Raw genomic sequence first — 24,076 nt, forward strand, 5'->3', positions numbered from 1 at the left:
GAGAATGGTTTTTTTTTTTCAACAGCGGACACTAGCCAAAACAGAGGCAGAGTAAAAATTGAGACAGAAAATTTCCAGTGTAGAGATATGGATATAATAATAGACACAGGCAGGGATGATTAATAAACGATAAAGTGTTTAGAGGATGATGATTGGAATACATGACGTTTATACTTTTAGAAACCACTTTCCCAAATACTTCATTATAAGTAAGGTGTCTCTAAAAGCAACAGATCTCCTAGACCCCTCCTTAACCAAGTAACCAGTCCTGATATCATGATAATGGTGATGGACAAACTAGACCTTCTATGCCCGCAGATAGACAGACTGAGGTTGGAAAGTCACAGTATTGACTCTGCAGTGTTCCTGGCAAAACGTTTAGGCTGAATTGAATCATGAAGACATTTTCAGACAACTTCAGAATGTAGATCATTGAGCCAGACAGCTGACCTGTCCTCTACAAATGAGTCCATGTCACCACAATCAATGACAACAACAAAAAGATGGGGAAATATTTGGGGTTCAAAATAAAGAAATGTAGCTACAGTACCTTTTTACTTTCTTTGAACCCAAAATATCTCTTCTCCTTTTTGTTGTGAGATTCGTGGTGACATGGACTGTGTGAAGGAGACAGGCCAGTCGTCCTGCTCAGTGTTCTACATTCTGCAGTTGTCCGGTGATTACCTCCTATGAAACTCAGGCTAAGCGTTTTCTGCAAGAACATGGCATTGTTCATATTCTGCACCGGCAGAGTCCCGGGTGACATGCTGTCTCCTGCCAGCGGCTCCTGGCTCCTGTTCTTTACAGGATGGAATTGAGAGGAGCCAGGCTAAGGGCTCTCCAAGCTGTTTGTCCATCTAGCTGTGGTCTTCCTAAGTATTGATAGCAATTGGAGGCTGAAGGACTGTGGCTTCTCTAACCAAAGGTGCCTAGTGGGTTAACAATTGTCAAGAGCAGTCAGTGGTTCTGAAATACAATCCTCAGGCAAGGATCCCTCCTGTGTTACACATGGATCAGCTAAAACAAACCAACACTGAAGATACAAAGAATGGGGGGAGGTTCATTGAAACCAGGGTAACACCTTTGGATGACTTAAACACAAAGATGACACTGACCTTGAGCAGGCATAGAAGCTCAGAGACATGCCCGTAAAATGAAATCCCTGAGGAACTTTGTAGCTACCCAGAGATACCTGGTTCAAATCAGAATATCTCACATTCACTCCCGGCATGTGCTGCAGAGTTATGTGAACGTGTCACACCTAACTTGGGTCCAGTGTCGTCAGACTGAGCACAGGTTGCCACTTCATGGTCTGAGAATGGAATAGAGTACTGCCCACTTTCCTATCCTATGTCTGGGATTCCAAACGGAACTACAGTTTCATTCAAACCTACATGTGCCTGTAAGTCCTGCCTGCGGCAATGACATCTCTCAGCTTAGGAAGGGCTGCTTAGTGTGGGAATAGGACTCCCATCTGGAAGCCCAGGTGGAACCTTATCATCGTCAAAGTAAAAAACCCATTGTCCGCGTCAAGGGCCAAGCTGACGTGCTGTTCCTCTAGTGAGTAAAAGCCACTTGTGTAGTGCTGGAATGAGTCAGGTAGTTGAAAGTAACTTGAAGGAGTCCAATAACATCCATTCAGTGAGTCCTGCAAGACTTCAGGCTCTCCTGCTTCCATCAGCACCCCGTTGAGCCTGGAAAAGGAGATGAAACTAAAGAAGCAGCCAGGGGAAATCAGACACCGCAGAGCCCCAACTAGATTTCGGGGTAACATAGGGAAGTGGTTAAAAAAGGAAAAGGATAGATCTTTTTAATGAGGTAAACCATTGTTGCCTTTATGTTGGGATAGAACAGGGCCAGGTAGAAAACAATGAAAGAGAAAGACAGAGAGAGAGAGAGAGAGAGAGAGAGAGAGAGAGAGAGAGAGAGAGAAAGCGAGCTGAGTGAATTGGCCAGGTGACACACTGATAAGGGAGTAAAAGGACACTCTGAGTTAGTGCCCAGATGACACACAGGAAACAGTGATTATGAAGAGTGAGTTTAATAGTTTTCCATAAAATGTGATTAAAATTCGATGCAATCGCCATGAGAGTACAGCTTTTGAGGTATGGTCAACCTATGGTACGTTAGTCAATGATAAGGGGAGGAAGAAATGGAAACCTAAACCTCTACTGCAATGAAAACCAACAGCAATGTCAGTAGGAGTAATTCAGCTTTCATTGAAAACATGAAACCAAACACACTGCTTTCCCCTGGATCTGTCATCTCCAGGTATTAACAAAGAATTAAGCGTCCACAATTGCTGAAAGTTACCTGGGGCATGGTGGGTTTTGATCTTCTTCCCCTTCTTGGTCATTTTCAATTTCTGCAATAAATTCAGACACATGAATCTGATTCTCCTACACACATAACAATCCACTGTCTAATCCTTACACAGGGACCTAAGGCTCCTCAGCATAAGAATAACACACTGTGGGAGATATATTTCAGAAGGCCTGAAGGCTGGTCATGATAGAGATTCCTTGGTTTTTGTCCCAGAAACTAAGGGTAGAATGTCCCTTTTCTGGTAGATCGTTATCCCAATATCATTTGTCCCAAGTTTGTGCAAATGGTTATGCCATATTTTTCCAATCAATTTAAAGCAAATGTCCTCAAGTGATTTCTAGGAGAAAAACTGCAATATTCAGCCCTGTCTCATCAAATCCTCAGATTGTTCATGGTTGTGAGGATTTTAGACACTGAAATTAGAGTGAGAAAGGAAATCTGGAAACCCTTGAGTCAAAATCATAGTTCTCTGAATTTGTCACATCTGCCCAGGTCCAATGTCTTGAGAGTAGAATCAGAGCGCCACAGGCATGGCCTGAGACTAGGAAGAGAGCCATGCTCACTGACCCATCCCATGTCTGGGCTTCCAGGTGGAACTAGAGTTTCATTGAACCTACATGTGCCTATAGGTCCTCACTGCAGCAGTGACATCTCTCAGCTCAGTAACGGCCACTTGGAACAGGAATATGATCTCTATACGGAACACTCAGTGGATCCTCATCAGCTTCAGAGAAAGGTACTCACCATCCACGCCAAGAGAAAAGCCAATGTGTTGTTCCTCCAATGAGTAAAGGGAACTTCCCTGGGGATGGCATGAATCGGGAAGCTCAAGATAACTGTAAGGAGTCGAGTAATATCTATCCAGTGAGTCCTGCAAGACTTCAGGCTCTACTACCTCCAGCAGCTCTCTGCTGAGCCTGGAAAAGTAGAAAAAGTAAAGAATAAGTCAGGAGACATCAGACACAACAGAGCCCCAACTAGATTTCATGGGTAGCACAAGGAAGTGGTCAAGAAAGAAAAATGATAGATCCATGAATGAGGTAACAAATTATTGCCTTCATGTTGGGACAGAACAGGGCCAAACGGAAAAGGATGAAAGAGAAAGACAGACAGAGAACAGAGGCAGAGAGAGAGACAGAGAGAAACAGAGAGTGCTTGGTGAGTTGTCCAGGTGACACACTGATGAGGGAGTAACAGGACACTCTGAGTTAGTGCCCTCAGGACACACAGCATACAGTGATCATGAAAAGGCTGTGATCAATAATTTTCCATCAAATGTGCTCAAGTTTCCATGTAGTCACCATGAGAATAGAGCTTTTGAAGTATGGTCCACCTACAGTAGGTTAGTAAATGATAAGGGGAGGAAGAAATGGGAACCTAAATATGTAATGCTATGAAAACCAATAGCAATGTTAGTAGGAATAATTCAGGCTTGGCTGAAAAGATGTAATCAATAATGTCGGCCCGCTCTGTTTTTCCCCGAACCAGGAGTCTCCAGGTGTCAACACAGAATTAGCTGTTGTCAATTGCTCAGAGTTACCTGGGGCATGGTGGGCCTTGGTCTTCTTCCTCTTCTTCCTTTGTAATTCCTGCAGTAAAATCAGACAGGGACAGGCAAAATAAGCCAATTCACCTACACCCATAACAGTCCACTGTCTAATCCCCACACAGGGACCACAGGCTCCTCAGCATGAGAACAGGATAATGTGAGAGATACACTGCAGGAGGCCTCAAAGCCGGTCATGATAGAGATTCTGTGATTTACATCTCAGAACCAAGGGTCAAATGTCCCTATTCTGGTAGACAGTTATCCCAAAATCATTTATCCCAAGTTTGTGCAAACAGTTATGCCTTATTGTTCCCATCAATTCAAAGAAAATGCCCCAGATGATTTCTAGGAGGAAAACTGCTGTATTCAGCCCTGTCTCATCAAATTCCCAACTCGTTCATGGTCGCAAGACACTGAAATTAGAATAAAGGAGGAAATCTACAAACGTTGAGTCCGAATCATAGTTCTGTGAATTTTTTACATCTGCCTCGGTCCAATGTGCTGAGAGTGGGTTCAGGTTGCCACAGGCATGACTGGAGACTAGGAATACAGCCATGCTCACTGACCCATTTCATATCTGGGCTTCCAACTGAAACTACAGTTGCATTACAACCTATATGTGTCCATTGGTCCTGCCAGCAGCAATGACATCTCTCGGGTCAGGAAGGGTCACTTGGAACAGGAATATCACCCCTATCGGGAAGACCAGGTGGAGCCTTATCACCTTCATAGTAAGGAACTCACTGTCCATATCAAGAGCCAAGCCAAAGTGCTCTTCTTCCAACGAGCAGAAGGCATTTCTGTAGGGCTGGCATAAGTCAGGCAGTTCAAGATACCCGCAAGGAGTTGAATAAAATCTATCCAGTGAGTCCTGCAAGACTTCAGGCTCTTTCTCATCCAGCAGTTCCCTGTTGAGCCTGGAAAAGTAGGAAAAGTAAAGAATAAGCCAGGGGGAATCAGAAACCACACAGCCCCAGCTAGATTTCATAGGTAACATAAGGAAGTGTTTGGAAAGAAAAAGGACAGCTCTATTAATGAGGTAACAGATTATTGCCTTAATGTTGGCACAATCAGGGCCAGGTAGAAAAGGATGAAAGGGAAAGAAACACACACACACACACACACTCACACACACACGAGACAGAGATAGACAGAGAGAGTAAGAGCTCAGTGAATCGGCCAGGTGACACACTGATGAGGCAGTCAAAGAACACTTTGTATTTGTGCCCTCAGGACGAACAGTGAACAGGGATCATGAAAACAGTGGGCTCAATAATTTTGCATAAAATGTGCTCAAGTTTCCCTGCAGTCACCATGAGAATACAGCTTTTGAGGCATGGTCAACCTTCAGTAGGTTAGTAAATGATAAGGGTGGGAAAAAATGGAAACCTAAATATTTACTGTAATGAAAACCAAAAGCAATATTAGTAGGCATAATTCAGACTTGTCTGATAAGGCGAAGTCACTCTTTTCAGCATGTACTGTTTTCCCTGCACTTGACGTCTCTAGGTGTCAACAGCAAATGAACTGTCCACAATTTCTCAGACTCACCTGGGACCTGTGGCCTCTTGGTCCTCCTTTTTCACTTCATCACACCAATGTCCTGCAAATAAATTCAGATGGGGCCTCTTACATGAAGCAGTTCTTCCTTGCACACAGAAACATTCCTCTGTCCAATCCTAACACAGGGACATCAGTCTTCTCAGTGTGGGAACAGAAGACTTTGAGAGAAACATAACCAGAGGCATGAGGTCAAGTCTTGAGAGAACTGACTTGGTTCCTTTCATGAGCCTTGGGCAAAATTCCTCTCTTTTGGAATGTTATCTTCCCAATGTGATCTGTCCTAGGTTTGTGTACACAAATGAGCAATGACTTTCCCAATAGATTCTAGGCAAATACTTCTAACACCTCGTAGGAGAGATGCTGCAATATTCAGGTTTCTCACATCAAATACCCAGGATTTGATAGTTTATGAGATTGTGGACACTGAGATTTCATGTAGGGGTGTAATATTCCAGCTCTTGTTACAACGAGACTTGGTTCTACACAGAAGCATCAGCTATTATGGCTTTTGTGGGTGAAAAGTCAGTCATTTATCTAGAAAACATACCAGCAAGACGATGGACAGATGAGCTAAAACAAGCCAACTGAGAAGACACAGAAAATGGGGATAAATTCAGTGAAACCTGGGTCACATCTCCGATTCAGAGGTAGACAAGGGTGACACTGGCCTCGGGCAGGTAAAGAACCGCACAGACATGCTTTGGGAACAAAACTCATGAGGAACTTTGTAGCTGGCAAGACACATTTAATTCACATGAACTGATCTGACAGATAACACCTGGGCATGTGCTGCATGGCTTGGTGTGAGTTTGCCACACCTGCGTTGAGTTCCATGTCCTGACAGTCAGTCTAGGGTGGCACTGGCATGGCCTGAGACTAGCAAGATATTAAAGCTCACTGAACCACGCCATGCCTGTACTTCAGACTCGACTCCAGAGTGATTGAAATCTACATTGATATATAGGTTAAACCCACAGTGATGGCAACTCTCAGCCCAACCAGGGGTGGAAAGCCCCAAGATTACGGGGTCTACTTGGGACATGAACTGGAGCTTTATCACCTTCACAATGGAGTACTCACTGCCCACGTCAAGAGCCAAGTCGACTTGCTGTTCCTCTAATGAGTGAAAGGTGCTGCTGTAAGACTGGTATGAGGCAGACATGTCAGGAGGAATTGAGGGAGTCGAATAACCTTCATCCCAGGATTCCTGGAGAGCTTCCCCCTCTTCAGACTCCTGCAGATTCCTGATGACACAGGCAGGACAGGGATGACAGAAGATTTAACCGACAGAGATTAGACAGCAAAACCTCCCAGATGATCTGATGGGAGGCAGAATGGAGTGGTCACAGAAACCAAAGCCAGTTTTCCTTTGACAGAAATAAAAGTATCCTTCTAAATGCAGGGCAGAGGGTGAGTGCCCTGGGGAATGACCAAAAATGGGCTGCACGTGCTCAGTACACTTGCCACAGATGAGCCAATGTAGGGCACCCCGACTCTCCCTGTAAACTACCCTCATGACTTGCAGCACAGAGACTAACACAAGATTTCAACTACTTTGCATAAATTGCGTTGAATTTTCCATACAGCATTCAAGTGAACAGAGCTCTTGAGGCAGTGCAGACACAGATCTTGTGTGCTAAGGGCCCCATTTTCCCAATATTTTGATAGAATATGTTTATTTTTTCAGTTTCTTTTCTTGCACAAATACTGGAAAACATACGAACAAAAAATAAGCAGAAAGCATATGTACATTCTCTCCCTGGATTTAAACGCAGGGGACAGAACAGGCGACACCAAGAAATCCCTGTTTGAGGGTCTGGAGTGGACCTCCAGCAAACTCCACCAGACCTGCAGCTGAGGGACCTCACTGTTAACAAGAAAACTAACAAACAGAAAGGAATAGCATCCACTTCAACAAAAAAGACATCCACTCCAAAACTACATCTCTAGGTCACCAGCATCAAAGACCAAAGGGAGATAAAACCACAAAGAGGTGGAGAAACCGGAGCAGAAAAGCTGAAAATTTTAAAAACCACAGCGCCCCTTCTCCTCCCAAGGATCAGAGATCCTCGCCAGCAACGGAACAAAAAAGGGCAGAGAATGACTTTGACGAGATGACTGAAGTAGGCTTCAGAAAGTTGGTAATAACAAACTTCTCCGAGTTAAAGGAGGATGTGCAAAAACATCGCAAGGAAGCTACAAACCTTGAAAAAAGATTAGACAAATGGCTAACTACAATAAACAGTGTAGAGAAGACCTTAATTGACCTGATGGAGCTGAAAACCATGGCATGAGAACTACATGACACATGCACAAGCTTCAGTAGCTGAATCGATCAAGTGGAAGAAAGGATATCAGTGATTGAAGATCAAATTAACCAAATGAAGTGAGAAGAAAAGTTTAGAGAAAAAAGAGTAAAAAGAAACAAACAAAGCTGCCAAGCAATATGGGACTATGTGAAAAGAACAAATCTACATTTGATTGGTGTACCTGAAAGTGATGGGGAGAATGGAACCAAGCTGGAAAACACTCTTCAGGATATTACCCGGGAGAACTTCCCCAACCTAGCAAGGCAGGCCAACATTCAAATTCAGGAAATACAGAGAACACCATAAAGATACTCCTCGAGAAGAGTAACCCCAAGAAACATAATTGTCAGATTTTCCAAGGTAGAAATGAAGGAAAAAATGGTAAGGGCAGCCAGAGAGAAAGGTCGGGTTACCCACAAAGGGGAGCCCATCAGATTAACAGCACATCTGTCTGCACAAACTCTACAAGCCAGAAGACAGTGGGGGCCAATACTTAACATTCTTAAAGAAAAGAATTTTCAACCCAGAATCTCATATCCACCCAACCTAAGCTTCGTAAGTGAAAGAGAAATCAAATCCTTCACACACAATCAAATGCTGAGAGATTTTGTCACCACCAGGCCTACCTTACAAGAGCTCCTGAAGGAAGCACTAAACACGGAAAGGAATAACCAGTACCAGCCACTGCAAAAACATGTCAAATTGTAAAGACCATCGATGCTAGGAAGAAACTGCATCAACTAACAGGCAAAATAACCAGCTAACATCTTAATGACAGGATCAAATTCACACATGACAATATTCACCTTCAATGTCAATGGGCTAAATGCCCCAATTAAAAGACACAGACTGGAAAATTGGATAAACAGTCAAGACCCATCAGTGTGCTGTGTTCAGGAGATGCATCTCACGTGCAGAGACACACATAGGCTCAAAATGAAGGGATGGAGGAACACCTACCAAGCAAATGGAAAGCAAAAAAAGCAGGGGTTGCAATCCTAGTCTCTGACAAAACAGACTTTAAACCATCAAAGATCCAAAGAGACAAAGAAGACCATTATATAATGGTAAAGGGATCGATTCGACAAGAAGAGCTAACTATCCTAAAGATATATGCACCCAATACAGGAGCACCTACATTCATAAAGCAACTCCTGAGAGACCTAAAAAGACACTTAGACTCCCAGACAACAATAATGGGACACTTTAACACCCCACTGTCAATATTACACACATCAATGAGACAGAATGCTAACAAGGATATCCAGAACGCAAACTCAGCTCTGCACCAAGCAGACCTAACAGACATCTACAGAACTCTCCACCCAAAATCAACGGAATATACATTCTTCTCAGCATCGCATCACACTTATTCCAAAATTGACCACATAGTTGGAAGTCAAGCATTCCTCAGCAAATGTAAAACAACAGAAATCACAACAAACTGTCTCTCAGAACACAGTGCAATCAAATTAGAGCTCAGGATTAAGAAACCCACTCAAAACTGAACAACTGCATGGAAACTGAACAACCTGCTCCTGAATGACTACTGGGTAAATAATGAAAGGAAGGCAGAAATAAAGATGTTCTTTGAAACCATTGAGAACAACGACACAACATACCAGAATCTCTGGCACACATTTAAAGCAGTATGGAGAGGGAAATTTCTAGCACTAAATGCCCACAAGAGAAAGGAAAGATCTAAAATCAACACCTGAAAATCACAATTAAAACAACTAGAGAAGCAAGAGCAAACAAATTCAAAAGCTAGCACAAGGCAAGAAATAACTAAGATCAGAGCAGAACTGAAAGAGACAGAGACACAACAAATCCTTCAAAAAAATCAGTGGGCCAGGCATGGTGGCTCAAGCCTGTAATCCCAGCACTTTGGGAGGCCGAGACGGGCAGATCATGAGGTCAGGAGATCGAGACCATCCTGGCTAACACGGTGAAACTCGGTCTCTACTAAAAAATATAAAGAACTAGCTGGGAGAGGTGGCGGGCGCCTGTAGTTCCAGCTACTCGGGAGGCTGAGGCAGGAGAATGGTGTAAACCCAGGAGGCAGAGCTTACAGTGAGCTGAGATCCGGCCAGTGCACTCCAGCCTGGGTGACAGAGCGAGACTCCGTCTCAAAAAACAAACAAACAAACAAACAAAAAAACCTCAGTGAATCCAGGAGCTGGTTTTTTGAAAAGATGAACAAGATATCCCTCTTTGGCTAGTTCACCTGGCTCAACTGATTGCAAGTACTTATCTTCAGAGGACTATGAAATTAAAACCAATACAAGTGCCACAAATAATGCACAACATTGTTAATAAGGACAATTTGTAGCTGAGTGAATGAAAGAAATCGTTCTATTCATCGCTTCCTCATTTTCCCGAAATCTACAATCTCCAGGTGTCACTACTGAATTCACAGCTCACAATTCCACAGCATTACCTGGGAGACACTGGCCCTTTTTCTTCCTCTTCTTCACGATCACTTTCATTTTCTGTAAATACATTCAGAGAAGCAGGTCACATTAAGCAATTCACACTTCACATATGACCAAATCACTGTCCAGTCATAGCACAAGGACACAACTATTCTCAGGGCAAGAACATGGATTCTGACATGAATATTCTAGGGTGGTCTAGATTAAGTCTGGTGAGAAGTAGATGACCCTGCTTTCCAGTCCCACAGGCCAAAATTTCCCTCTGTGGGTAGACTATAATGCCATATTCCCTGCCTGCGTCTATGCAAAGAAAATAAAATTTTCCCCCCAAAATCTCCAAAAATTAGTCGAACAATTTTCTAGGAGTGTTGCTGCAATACTGATTTATCTCATCAGGTACCATGGACATTAAATGTTCAGAGGCATCTGTACATGAAACTCAACTGATAGACGCATTCTAACAACTCTTGCTTTAAAAAGAATCTGGGATTCAGGAGGCCAAGGCAGGTGAATCATTTGAGGTCATGAGTTCAAGATGAACCTGGCCAATATGGGGAAACCCCATCTCTACTGAAAATACAAAAATTAGCCAGATGTGGTTGTGTGTACCTGTGGTACCAGCTACTCAAGATGCTGAGGCAGGAGAATCACTTCAATCTGGGAGGCGGAGGTTGCATCAAGCCAAGATGGTGCCACTGCACTCCACCGTGGTTGAGCAAGACTCCATCGCCAAAAAAATCCCACCACCGCCACCAACAACAACAATCTATGATGCGAAAAAGAAACATCGGATCAGCTATTGCATTGATGGGGTGGAGAACCAGGGTCCAGCCTTGCTTTATGGAACTGTATCAGCAAACTAAACAAGAAAAGTTTCCGTCCACATTTCAATGGGACTGTGCAGCTAACCAAGCTGACTTAAAAGAGATCAAGATTAAAGCTGAGAGTAGTGAAGCCTGGGGAGCAATATATCCAAATACAAAGGCAAGGCTGCTAGTCTCCTTCAAAAGGCATAGGAACTCCATGGACATTGTTCAGGGACACATGACTTAATCACAGGTGACAAGAGATACTGATTCGAAGCTAGGAAGCCTCCCAGTTACCTCCCATGCACCTCCTGCACTCAGGTGACTATGAGGTTGTCACACTTGCCTGGGGTCCAGTAACTTCACACTGGGGACCGGGAGACAAAGGCATGACATGAGCTGAGAAGGACAGAAAACCTCCCTGATATCTGGGTTTAGAATCCCATCGCAGATTTTTATGTAAACCAATTTGTGTGGATAGAGTCTGTCTTCGGGGTTATACTTCCTCAGCACAGAAAGAGGAATGAGACACAAGGAAAATAGAGGCTACCTGGGATAATGGATACAGCATCCTCCCATTCATCATGAGAGGATGAGTCAATGAGACGTGAGTTGACTTGGTCTTCCTCAAATGTGATTTTGGTGTTGCTGTAAGGCTGGTTGGACTCACAAGGACCGTAGCTATTTGAACAAGCGATGGAATATTCCTCCAGTGAGTCGTCAGGTTCTTCCTTCTCTTCAGCCTTCTGCACCTCCCTGATGAGCCAGGTTGGAGAGAGATGTCAGAAGATTAAACACAGAGGGATCGGGCCCCAGGGAGCCCTAGCTGGTTTTCACAGAAGGCATTAAGACAGTGGTCACAGAAAGCAAACAGGAGGTTCCCTTTAGAAGGGAACAGGCAATCCTCTTCTCTCTGCAACAGAGCATAGCGGCCATGGGAGACAGAGAGTAAGAGACCAATCGGTGTTCATTTCACTGGAGAGACAGGAGCTGAGAAAGATGAAGACTCAGCTATCCCTGTTCGGTACAGATATGACACTCACCACACACAGAGAAACACAACAGCTGCCACACCCTATGTCTAAGCTGGGTTGAATTTCACATACTGTGGCCAAAGGAATGCAGACTTTTGGCCCATCCTAGATGCCAGACAGGGTGTGCCTCATAGATCTTTTTCCTATGTTAAAACCCATTACTTGCTCCTGATTTTTTAGTGTTACCTGGGGGCACGTGATTCCTGTACTTTCTCAGTTTCCTCAACGTTCACATCTTCATCCTCATCTTCACCGTTTTCTGTAAATACAGAAGTGTCCATTCAGATATTTCCCACTTCACATTCTGCAGGCACAGTGAGCCCAATGTGCACACAGACATGGACATCTAGGCATGGGTCAACGTTCAATTGAAAGCTCTCATGTTTTATCTTTAACAAAATGCCCTGGCATGCTTTCCTGATCCATCAGGCAATGCATTTCTGATCTGGAGGGCCACCATCAAGATGTGGCCAAATATTGATAAGACCCTTTGCTCCCCGTATCACTGGGGACGTGTGCAGCCTCCCTCGGGACTTTGGCAGCTGTCTCCATCATCCCACCACAAATCTGATTCCCAGGCACAGGCTTGGTGCCCTGTCACACTTCACATTTCAAACCTAATTCTTTCTCTTAGGAGAGGACTAACTGGCCCCACAGTCGTCTATGCATCAGGAGACTTCACAGGCCTTCCATGTGGCTTCTGCTGTGTTATTCAGGGACATGTTCTCCATGGGGGAGTGCTCCAGTCTGAAGCACCTCCTACCACCAAATGCCCCCGTATCAAGTGCCTTCTCCAACACCACATGCCGGGGGCTTTATCTCATTTTCAAAAGCAGTCCTAACTGTTCCCACATTTAGATACTTCACAGCCTTGCAAGAGACAATATGCCTGCCTTTTCTGATGGAGAGAGAGAAACTCAAGAAAGATAAATCACTCACTCACCGACAGTTACTAAGAACATTGCCAAAGAGACAGCCTGGGAACCTTCATTCTAAGTCCACAGCTCTTTTCACTCTTAACAAAAACCCTCCTGTCACAGCCTCCTTCCTCTCCTCTACAACTAGAAAAATGTGGCCTCTGGCTCCAAAGACCATCTCCACCAAGGAAGGAGGGACATTTGCAATACTGTGACCTCCAACTCCATGGGTTTCCCATCTCTGATCTCACCCAGGAAGTCCTGGAAGGGCCACATATGTTTAGTGGAAAAAAACACCACCGATACAACTGTCATTGTGAAAGTATGGAGGTCAGGGGTCTCTCCTAAGTCCGGGGTTTTCGGTCATCAGATCCTATAAAAACCTTACCTGGGGTGAGCTTTCGGACGAGGTGCTGTGCCAGCCTACAGCCTTCGGCCAGCTGTTCTTGGAGGTCCCGCCCCTGGGAGGTGGCCGGCTCATCCGGAGTGAGGAGGGCCTGAAGATGCTGATTCAATGCGCGGGAGGCATGTCTCCCTTTCCGCAACTTCTCCCTTAACTGGCTCAGCTCTCGTTCCTGAGACTGAACCAGGACTTTATATTGCCTAAGGTGAGATAGTAGAGAAAATTGAACAGTGGAAAGGGGTGAGTGATCAGATCGAATATTGCTACAGAGATTTCTGAGACAATGTTCTCAAGGAGACCTCCAAGGAGAAGGTCAGCACATGTTTAAAGAAATGCCTGTGGCCAAGAGTAAGAATGAAAAATGGTTTACAGGCTTCCTCTATACCAGAGAGGGCTCCTGTAAGATCCTCGACGATGTTCCATTCATCTTTCCCTTCTGTAAACAAAAGTAGGTGCCTTCCTTATTCACTTTCAAAAAGACATTCATTCTTTCAGTTCCTCACTCTGGCCATGGACATTTCCATGTGAAAATACACATAGCGCATCTTGCAGTCACTAGATGCAAAGCCATGGACAGAAATGAGGCCACGTGCAGACGGGGCCAGTTGAAAAGATGAAAGAAGGAAAGAATGACAGGCTCCAGAAGGCAACACTGATTGACCGAAAGGATGAGAAGCCGCAGTCAGTCAGGAGGTGATTCTGACTAAGGGTAAGTGGGGTGGTGATGGCGCACCATTTTCAGTACACTCAATGCTGCTGGGTGGTTCCCACTCCTTCAGTTAATTTTGTGTTATGCAAATCTCACCTCAACAATTACTTCTTTCAAAAAGAGAAATCAAGGCTCTGAGAAACAACTGCAACCCATAACTTATTATTATCCTTGTTCTCTGTTTCATAAATCTTTGTGTGTTGTGAGCCTGCCATGGCAATTCCTGCCCTTCCCCAGACCCAGCTAAGCTCTTACTTCACCCAGAGGAGTAGCTGTACATCAGAGATTTACACACCTGCCCACCTGCCTGCATAGGGTCCCCTCACCTGAGCTCCTCAGCTTGCCCGAGCTGCTCTGCAAGCTTCTCCTCCTTCAACTGAAGCTCATCCCGCAGCATAGATTTTAGGAGGTCTTTGCACTCTTCATAGTCTGAGAAAAGACAGACACACCGGCCTCAGTGAAAAGCTGGACACACAGCGGTGGTCACTGCCTACAGGGCAGGAGCCAGGTCCATCTGAAGGATATAACTGTCCCCAGTACAAGGCTCTAGGCAGGGATTTCCACCACTTTACTCTTGAGTTTCCCGACTTTCTGGCATCTCAACCTCCAAACTTTAGAGATGAAGAAAGAGAAACTGAGGGACAGATAGGACAAGCTACTTGGATGGAGCCCAGGTGACAGGCCCAGGGTTCCTGCTCTGCACACTGCACTGCTACTTCCACACATTCTTGGGTGCGATCTTTCTTCCTCTATAGGAACAAAAGCCTCTTCCCCAGGAAGTAGGACTTCCCTCACACCAGGGTACTCTCTGCCTTTTTGTTTATTCTTTGAGGAGTCTTCTCCTGTCGCCCAGGCTGGAGTGCAATGGCATGATCTTGGCTCACTGCCACCTCTGCCTCCTGGGTTCAAAGGATTCTCCTGCCTCAGCCTCTCGAGTAGCTGGGATTACAAGTGCCCACCACCACGCCCAGCTAATTTTTGTAATTTTAGTAGCGATGGGGTTTCTCCATGTTACCCAAGCTGGTCTCAAACTCCTGACCTCGTGATCCAGCTGCCTCAGCCTCCCAAAGTGCTGGGATTACAGGACTGAGCCACCTTGCATGGCTCCTACACCCTGCTCTTGATGCTGTCGGTTATAGATACCACAGGTTCTATTAGGAGCAGACTCCTCTTGATGCCCCTCACAGCGGGTACTGTGTACTATCACCAAATTTCCCTCAGGGTCCCGAGAACAGAGTTTGGCCTATTGGGACTCAACAGAAGCTTGAACTGAATAAAAGTTCACTAGCCCAAGACATTTAGAACAGCAGACTAGATGTTATTTTTCTGCCAGATCTTATATGGTACAGAGAGGATTCTTGAAAACATGATTTAGCCTCTTGGAGAAAACAGGTCATTCTGTGCTTCTGTCTGAAACCATCACTGAGATTTTAACTCTAGGCCCATCCCCACCTGACTGCAAACATGGAAAGGTTTGAAATACTTTGGTACCTCTCTCTTCCAACTTTAACAAAAGGAGAAAATACCCATTTCTATTTTCCTACAAGTACGGAAAGGATTACATTACTTCTGATGCAGAGAGAATTCAGTTTCTCAGAGACAAGACAGGACATCATTCATCACTTTTGTGATGGTGAGCTTAGGGAACTTACTGTAACTGTTCTGCCCCTTGGCCAAAAAGTAGGCCACTTGAGTTACAAGATATTTCTCCTTGGTGTTTATGAATTGACGTTTGTTCTCTGCCCGCTGGGGGCGCATTTTCTCACTGATTTCTAGAGTATTCATCTCTGACTTCTCACTGGACCAAGGGCCCGCAGATACCACCATGCTGACGTTTGTGGTAGAAGAGGTGGAGCCAGGGACTGGGGAGAAAAAGTCCAAACACATGATGGGTTAATAACTGGTGAAATCAAATAGGTTGAATCAGAACTGAGGGATGTCACGGACAGCCTTGTCCACTGATTTGAAGATGCTGTTTCCCTGGTTTCACTCTTCTCATCTCCACTCTTGATCTCCTTTAAGTCAACGTGTCTGAGCTACGCAGTCACCTTGAAACCAGGACACAAACACTTCCACTTTTTTCTTGCTTAGAAGTTTCTATAAAGCAAGGCTGGGCTCTGAGCTTTTTACCTCATGAGGGGCCAATGTTTCTGTGTAGCTCAAGAGATTGTTTTTTGTTTCGTTAATTTTTTTTTGTTTGATTGGTTGGTTGGTTTTGGTTTTTTATGTTTTGTTTGAGGGGGAGTCTCACTGTGTCGCCCAGGCTGGTGGCACGATCTCAACTCACTGCAACCTCTGCCTCCTGGGTTCAAGCGACTCTCATGCGTCAGCCTCCCAAGTAGCTGGAATTACAGGCACCAACCACCATGCCAGCTATTTTTTGTATTTTTAGTAGAGATGCAATTTCGCCATGTTGGCCAGGCTGCTTTCGAACTCCTGACCTCAGGTGATCCGCCCACCTTGTCCTCCCAAAGTGCTGGGATTACAGATGTGAGCCCAGCGACCCTGGCCAGAGACTTCTTATTAACAGCTAAGACAAGCCAATGAAAAGGAGAGAGAGTCTAGCCTGAGAAAAGTGAATGAGTGTGGGAGGATCATCTGAGCCAATCCTCACACCTAAGCCTCCTGAGCAGATGGGACTATAAGGGCAAAGGAACATGCCTGGCTAATGTTTTGTATTCATTGTAAAGATGGGTTTCACCATATTCTCCAGCCTGCTCTTCAACTCCTGAATTCAAATGATCCTCCCACTTGGGCCTCCCAAAGTGCTGCGAATATATGTGTGAGTCACCGCACCTAGTTCCATCCTCGTTACTGAGTAAACCAATATGTACGTATATAGCCTGTCCTCACAATGGAACTTCCGTAGTCTAGACAGAAGTATGAGACACAAGGAAAATAGAGGCTACCTGCGACAAGGTTTAGAGCATCCTGCCATACATCAGGAGACGATTCATGGTCTATAAGCAGAGTCAAGTCCATTTGGTCTTCCTCAAATGTGACTTTGCAGTTCTTGTGAGGCTGATTGGACTCAGAAGGGCCATAGCTATTTGAACAAGTGATGGCACATTCCTCCACTGAGTCCTCAGGGATCTCCTTTTCTTCTGCCTTCCGCACCTCCCTGATGAGGTGAGATAGAGATGCCAGAAGATTAAATACAGAGGGATTGAACCCCAGGGAGACCTAGCAGGTTTTGACGGGAGGCATTAAGACAGTGGTCACAGAAAGCAAACAGGAGGTTCCCTTTAGGAGGGAACAGGCAATCCTCTTCTCTCTGCAACAGAGCATGGCTGCCATGGGAGACAGAGAGGAAGAGACCAACCGGTGTTCTTTTCACTGGAGAGATAGGAGCTGAGAAAGATGCAGACTCAGCTATCCCTGTTCGGTACAGATATGACACTCACCACACACAGAGAAACACAACAGCTGCCACACCCTGTGTCTAAGCTGGGTTGAATTTCTCATACTGTGGCCAAGGGAATGCAGGCTTGTGGCCCATTGTAGGTGCCAGAGACAGGGTGTGCCTCCTAGACCTTTTTCATATATTAAAACCCATTACTTGCACCTGATTATTCAGTGTTACCTGGGGCACATGATTCCTGTACTTACTCAGTGTCATCAACTTTAACATCTTCATCCTCACCTTCATCATTTTCTGTAAATACAGAAGTGTTCATTCAGATATTTCCCACTTCACACTCTGGAGGCACAGTCAGTCCAATGTGCACAGAGACATGGACATCTAGGCATGGGTCACAGTTAAACTGAAAGTTCTCATGTTTTATCTTTAACAAAATGCACTGGCATGCTTTCCTGATCCATCAGGCAATGCATTTCTGATCTGGAGGGCCACCATCAAGATGTCACCAAATATTGAAAAGACCCTTTGCTCCGCATATCACTGGGGACTTCTGCAGCCTCTCTCTGGACTTTGGCAGCTGTCTCCCGCATCCCGCCACAGATCTGATTCCCAGGCACAGACTTGGTGTTGTGTCACAGTTCGCATTTGGAACCTAATTCTTTCCCTTTGGAGCGGACAAACTGGCACCACAGTCCTCTATGCCTCAGGAGACTTCACAGGCCCTCCATGTGGCTTCTGCTGTGTTATTCAGGGACATGCTCTCCATGGGGACTGCACCAGTCTGAAGCACTTCCTACCACCAAATGCCCCCACGTCAAGTGCCTTTTCCAACACCACATGGCGAGGGGCTTTATCTCATTTTCAAAAGCAGTCATAAGTGTTCCCACATTTAGATGCTTCAGAGTCTTGCAAGAGACAATTTTCCTGCCTTTTCTGATGGACACAGAGAAACTCAAGAAGGATAAATTACTCACTCACTGACAGTTACTAAGAACATTGCCAAAGAGACAGCCTGAGAACCTTCATTCTAAGTCTACAGCTCTTTTCACTCTAACAAGAACCCTCCTGTCACAGCCTCCTTCCTCTCCTTTACAACTAGAGAGATGCTGCCTCTTGCTCCAAAGACCATCTCCACCAGGGAAGGAGGGACATTTGCAATACTGTGACCTCCAAACCCATGGGTTTCCCATCTCTGATATCACACAGGAAGTCCTGGAAGGGCCACAAATGTTCAGTGAAAAAAAACACCAATGATACAACATTGTGAAAGGATGGAGGTCGGGAGTCTCTCATAAGCCTGGCGTTTTGGGTCTCCAGGTCCTATGGAAACCTTACCTGTGGTGAGCTTTTGGACGAGGTGCTGTGCCAGCCTACAGCCCTCGGCCAGCTGTTCTCGAAGGTCCCGCCTCTGGGAGTTGGGCGGCTCATCCGGAGTGAGGAGGGCCTGGAGATGCTGATTCAATGCGTGGGAGGCATTTCTCCCTTCCTGGAACTTCTCCCTTAACTGGCTCAGCTCTCGTTCCTGAGACTGAACCAGGACTTTATATTGCCTAAGGTGACATAGTAGAGAAAATTGAACAGTGGAAAGGGGTGAGTGATCAGATCGAATATTGCTACAGAGATTTCTGAGACAATGTCCTCAAGGAGACCTCCAAGGAGAAGGTCAGCACACGTTTAAAGAAATGTCTATGGCCAAGAGAAAGAAGCAAAAATGGTTTACAGGCTTCCTCTATGTCAGAGAGGGCTCCTGTAAGATCCTCGACGATGTTCCATTCATCTTTCCCTTCTCTAAACAAAATTAGGTGTCTTCCTTATTCAGTTTCAAAAAGACATCCTTTCAGCTCCTCACTCTGGCAATGGACATTTCCATGTGAAAATACACATAGTCTATCTTGTAGTGACTACATACAAAACCATATACAGAAATGCGGCCAAGTGCAGATGGGGCCAATTGAAAAGATTAAACAAGAAAAGAATGACAGGCTCCAGAAGGCAACATTGATTGGGTCAAAGATAAGATGCCGCAGTCAGTCAGGAGGTGATTCCGACTATGGGTAAGTGGGGTGGTGATGGCACACCATTTTGAGTACACTGAATGCTGCTGGGTGGTTCCCACTCCTTTGGTTCATCATGTCTTATGCAAATTTCACCTCAACAATTACTTCTTTCAAAAAGAGAAAACGGGGCTCTGAGAAACAACTGCAACCCATAACTTATTACTGTCCTTGTTCTCTGTTTCACAAACCTCTGTGTATTGTGAGCCTGCCATAGCAATTCCTGCCCTTCCCCTGGCCCAGCTTGGCTCTTACTTCTACCCTCCGAGCTGCTATACATCAGAGATTTACACACCTGCCCACCTGCCTGCATAGGGCCCCCTCACCTGAGCTCTTCAGCTTGCCCGAGCTGCTCTGCAAGCTTCTCCTCCTTCAACTGAAGCTCATCCCGCAGCATAGATTTTAGGAGGTCTTTGCACTCTTCATAGTCTGAAAAAGACAGACACACTGGCCTCAGTGAAAGACTGCACATGCTGCTGAGGTCACTGCCTACAGGGCAGGAGCCGGGTCCATCCCAAGGACATAACTGTCCCCAATACCAGGCTCCAGGCAGGGATTTCCACCTCTTTACTCTTGAGTCTCCCGACTTTCTGGCATCTCATCCTCCAAAATTTAGAGACAAACAAACCGAAACTCAAGGGCACATCAAGGAAGTTGACAAGATGATTCAACCACAATGGAGTGGAGTCAGAATTCACAGCCCCTGAGGTCTGACTCTGAATGCGGGGCCACTTTCCCAAGCCTTGCAGCCTCTCCTCCAAAACACTGCACTGGGGCATGAAGCAGAGATTTCTCGGACAATTGGGAAGGCCTCTAGGACTATGGGACTGATGGTTTCCCTTTTAATGGGAATTTCAAGGACAACTATGTCAAAGATCTTAAAAATCTTTGAGTTTTCAATGGTAACTGCAGATACGATTTTAAGAATCATAACGGAAACATAAAGTATGAGACATAAGACCACAAGACTATGAAGGAAACATGCCCAAATACTAACAAAGTTTGTGTTAATTTACAAACAGTAGAATGAAGAACTAATAGATAGTGTTTACTCTGTGCCCATAAATGTTCTAGGAGATTGATAAGAAATAGCTCATGTAACTCACTGCAGCAATTTACAAAGGTAGGTATTACTGTAGCACCCTATGAATAGATGAGGAAACTGAGGGACACACAGGACAAGCAACTTGGATGGAGCCCAGGAGACAGACCCAGGGTTCCTGCTCTGCACACTGCACTGCTACTTCCACACATTCTTGGGTACATCTTTCTTCCTCTTTAGGAACAAAAGCCTGTGCCCCAAGAAACAGGACTTCCCTCCCACCAGGCTACTCTCTGCCTTTTTTGTTTGTTTCTTTTTTGATGAGTCTTGCCCTGTCGCCCAGGCTGAAGTGCAATGGCATGATCTTGGCTCACTGCAACCTCTGTCTCCTGGGTTCAAAGGATTCTCTGGACTCAGCCTCCCGAGGAGCTGGGATTACAGGTGCCCGCCACCACACCCAGATAATTTTCTAATTTTAGTAGAGACGGGGTCTCTCCACATTGCCCAGGATGGAATCAAACTCCTGACCTCGTGATCCAGCTGCCTCAGCCTCCCAAAGTGCTGGGATTACAAGACTGAGCCACCTTGCACGGCCCCTACTCCCTGCTCTTGATGCTGTCGGTTATAGATACCACAGGTTCTATTAGGAGCAGACTCCTCTTGACGCCCCTCACACGGGTACTGTGTACTATCACCAAATTTCCCTCAGGGTCCCTAGAACAGAGCTTGGCCTATTGGGCCTCAACAGAAGCTTGAACTGAATAAAATTCACTAGCCCGAGACATTTAGAACAACAGACTAGATGTTATTTGTCTGCCAGATCTTATATGATACAGAGAGGATTCGTGAAAACATGATTTAGCCTCTTGGAGAAAACAGGTCATTCTGTGCCTGTGTCTGAAACCATCACTGAGATTTTACCTCTAGGCCCATCCCCACCTGACTGCAAACATGGAAAGTTATGAAATCCTTTGGTACTTCTGTCTTCCAACTTTAACAAAATGTGAAAATACCCATTTCTATTTTCCTAGAAGTAAGGAAAGGATTAAATTATTTTTGATGGAGAGAGAATTCCGTTTCTCAGAGAGAAGACAGGACATCATCACTTATGTGATGGTGAGCCTATAGAACTTACTATAACTGTTCTGCTGGTTGGCCAGGAAGTAGGCCACTTGAGTTACAAGAAATTTCTCTCTAGTGTTTCTAAACTGTTCTTTCTTTTCTCCCAACTGCGGGCGCAGTTTCTCGTTGATTTCTGGAGTGTTCATCTCTGACTTCTCACTTGGCCAAGGACCAGCAGATGCCACCATGCTGATGTTTGCGGCAGAAGAGGTGGAACCAGGGACTGGGGAGAAAAAATCCAAACACATGATGGGTTAATAACTGGTGAAATCAAATAGGTTGATTCAGGATTGAGGGATGTCACTGACAGCCTAGTCCACTGATTTGAAGATGCTGTTTCCCTGGTTTCACTCTTCTCATCTCCACTCTTGATCTCCTTTAAGTCAACGTGTCTGAGCTACGCAGTCACCTTGAAATCAGGACACAAACACTTCCACCCTTTTCTTGCTTAAAAGTTTCCATAAAGCAAGGCTGGGCTCTGAGCTTTTTACCCCATGAGAGGCGAATGTTTCTGTGTAGCTCAAGAGATTGTTTTTTGTTTCACTAAATTTTTCGTTTGACTGGTTGGTTGGTTTTGGTTTTTTATGTTTTGTTTGAGAGGGAGTCTCACTCTGTCGCCCAGGCTGGAGTGCAGTGGCACGATCTCAGCTCACTGCAACCTCTACCTCCTGGGTTCAAGTGATTTTCGTGGCTCAGCTTCCCAAGTAGCTGGGATTACAGGCACAAACCACTATGCCAGCTATTTTTTGTATTTTTAGTAGAGATGGAATTTCGCCATATTGGCCAGGCTGCTTTCGAACTCCTGACCTCAGGTGATCTGCCCACCTCACCCTCCCAAAGTGCTGGGATTACAGATGTGAGCCAGCGACCCTGGCCAGACACTTCTTATTAACAGCTAAGACAAGCAAATGAAAAGGAGAGAGTCTAGCCTGAGAAAAGTGAATGAGGGTGGGAGGATCATCTGAGCCAATCCTCGTACCTAAGCCTCCTGAGCAGTTGGGACTATAGGGGCAAAGGAACATGCCTGGCTAATGTTTTGTATTCTTTGTAAAGATGGGTTTCACCATATTCTCCAGTCTGCTCTTGCACTCCTGAATTCAAATGATCCTCCCACTTGGGCCTCCCAAAGTGCTGCAAATATATATGTCAGTCACCAAAGCTAGCTTCATCCTAGTTTCTGAGTAAACCAATATGTACCTATACAGCCTGTACTCACAATGGATCTTCCGTAGCCTAGACAGAGGTATGAGACACAAGGAAAATAGAGGCTACCTGGGACAAGGTTTAGAGCATCCTGCCATCCATCTGGAGACGATCCACGGTCTATAAGCAGAGTTGAGTCCACTTGGTCTTCCTCAAATGTGATTTTGGAGTTCTTGTGAGGCTGGTTGGACTCAGAAGGGCCATAGCTATTTGAACAAGTGACGGCACATTCCTCCACTGAGTCCTCAGGGATCTCCTTTTCTTCAGCCTTCTGCACCTCCCTGATGAGGTGAAATAGAGATGCCAGAAGATTAAACACAGAGGGATTGGACCCCAGGGAGTCCTAGCCGGTTTTGACAGGAGGGATTAGGAGAGTGGTCACAGAAAGCAAACAGGAGGCTCCCTTTAAGAGGGAACAGGCAATCCTCTTCTCTCTGCAACACAGCATGGCAGCCACGGGAGACAGAGAGGAAGAGGGCAACTGGTGTTCATTGCACTGGACAGATAGGAGCTGAGAAAGAAGAAGACTCAGCTATCCCTGTACAGTACAGACATCACACTCGCCACACACAGAGAAACACAACAGCTGCCACACCCTGTGTCTAAGTTGGGTTGAATTTCACATACTGTGGCCAAGGGAATGCAGGCTTTTGGCTCATCATAGATGCCAGAGAGGGTGTGCCTCTTAGACCTTTTTCATATGTCAAAATCCATTACTTGCTCCTGATTATTCAGGGTTACCTGGGGGCACATGACTCCTGTACTTTCTCAGCCTTCTCAACTTTAACATCTTCATCGTTATCTTCATCATTTTCTGTAAATACAGAAGTGTTCATTCAGATATTTCCCACTTCACACTCTAGAAGCACAGTCAGACCAATGTGCACAGAGAGATGAACATCTAGGCAAGGGTCACCATTCAACTGAAAGCCCTCATGTTTTACTTTAACAAAATGCCCTGGCATGGTTTCCTGTTCCATCAGGCAATGCATTTCTGCTCTGGAGGGCCACCATCAAGATGTGGCCAAATATTGAAAAGACCCTTTGTTGCCTATATCACTGGGGACTTGCCAGCCTCTCTCAGGACTTTGGCAGCTGTCTCCATCATCCCACCACAAATCTGATTCCCAGGCACAGGCTTGGTGTCCTGTCACAGTTCACATTTCGAACCTAATTCTTTCTCTTAGGAGAGGACAAACTGGCACCACAGTCCTCTATGTATCAGGAGACTTCACAGGCCCTCC

The 24,076-nt window shown here is 45.3% G+C and overlaps 1 protein-coding gene across 13 annotated transcripts in view; it reads right to left on the reverse strand.

Moving 5' to 3' along the window:
• Window positions 1–1,450: 1,450 nt before the first annotated feature.
• Window positions 1,451–24,076, reverse strand: part of LOC139364200 (NBPF family member NBPF3-like) — a 217,626-nt gene continuing 195,000 nt past the window's right edge. For 10 of the 13 annotated variants that reach the window (XM_071099682.1, XM_071099666.1, XM_071099659.1 and 7 more), the window contains 20 exons: window positions 23,574–23,646; window positions 22,902–23,113; window positions 21,643–21,852; window positions 19,792–19,894; window positions 18,747–18,961; window positions 17,660–17,705; window positions 16,960–17,171; window positions 15,703–15,912; window positions 14,377–14,479; window positions 13,327–13,541; window positions 12,208–12,280; window positions 11,538–11,743; window positions 10,187–10,238; window positions 6,518–6,681; window positions 5,426–5,477; window positions 4,619–4,791; window positions 3,866–3,914; window positions 3,070–3,242; window positions 2,314–2,365; window positions 1,451–1,694 (listed from right to left, as the gene is read on the reverse strand). In XM_071099682.1, coding sequence (XP_070955783.1) covers window positions 1,451–1,694; window positions 2,314–2,365; window positions 3,070–3,242; window positions 3,866–3,914; window positions 4,619–4,791; window positions 5,426–5,477; window positions 6,518–6,681; window positions 10,187–10,238; window positions 11,538–11,743; window positions 12,208–12,280; window positions 13,327–13,541; window positions 14,377–14,479; window positions 15,703–15,912; window positions 16,960–17,171; window positions 17,660–17,705; window positions 18,747–18,961; window positions 19,792–19,894; window positions 21,643–21,852; window positions 22,902–23,113; window positions 23,574–23,646 — 2,837 coding nt within the window. The remainder of the gene's footprint in view (window positions 1,695–2,313; window positions 2,366–3,069; window positions 3,243–3,865; window positions 3,915–4,618; window positions 4,792–5,425; window positions 5,478–6,517; window positions 6,682–10,186; window positions 10,239–11,537; window positions 11,744–12,207; window positions 12,281–13,326; window positions 13,542–14,376; window positions 14,480–15,702; window positions 15,913–16,959; window positions 17,172–17,659; window positions 17,706–18,746; window positions 18,962–19,791; window positions 19,895–21,642; window positions 21,853–22,901; window positions 23,114–23,573; window positions 23,647–24,076) is intronic. The other 3 variants (XM_071099668.1, XM_071099711.1, XM_071099675.1) reach the window with 2 other exon arrangements.

Source organism: Macaca nemestrina, chromosome 1, assembly GCF_043159975.1.
Source record: "Macaca nemestrina isolate mMacNem1 chromosome 1, mMacNem.hap1, whole genome shotgun sequence".
Lineage (NCBI taxonomy): Eukaryota > Metazoa > Chordata > Mammalia > Primates > Cercopithecidae > Macaca > Macaca nemestrina.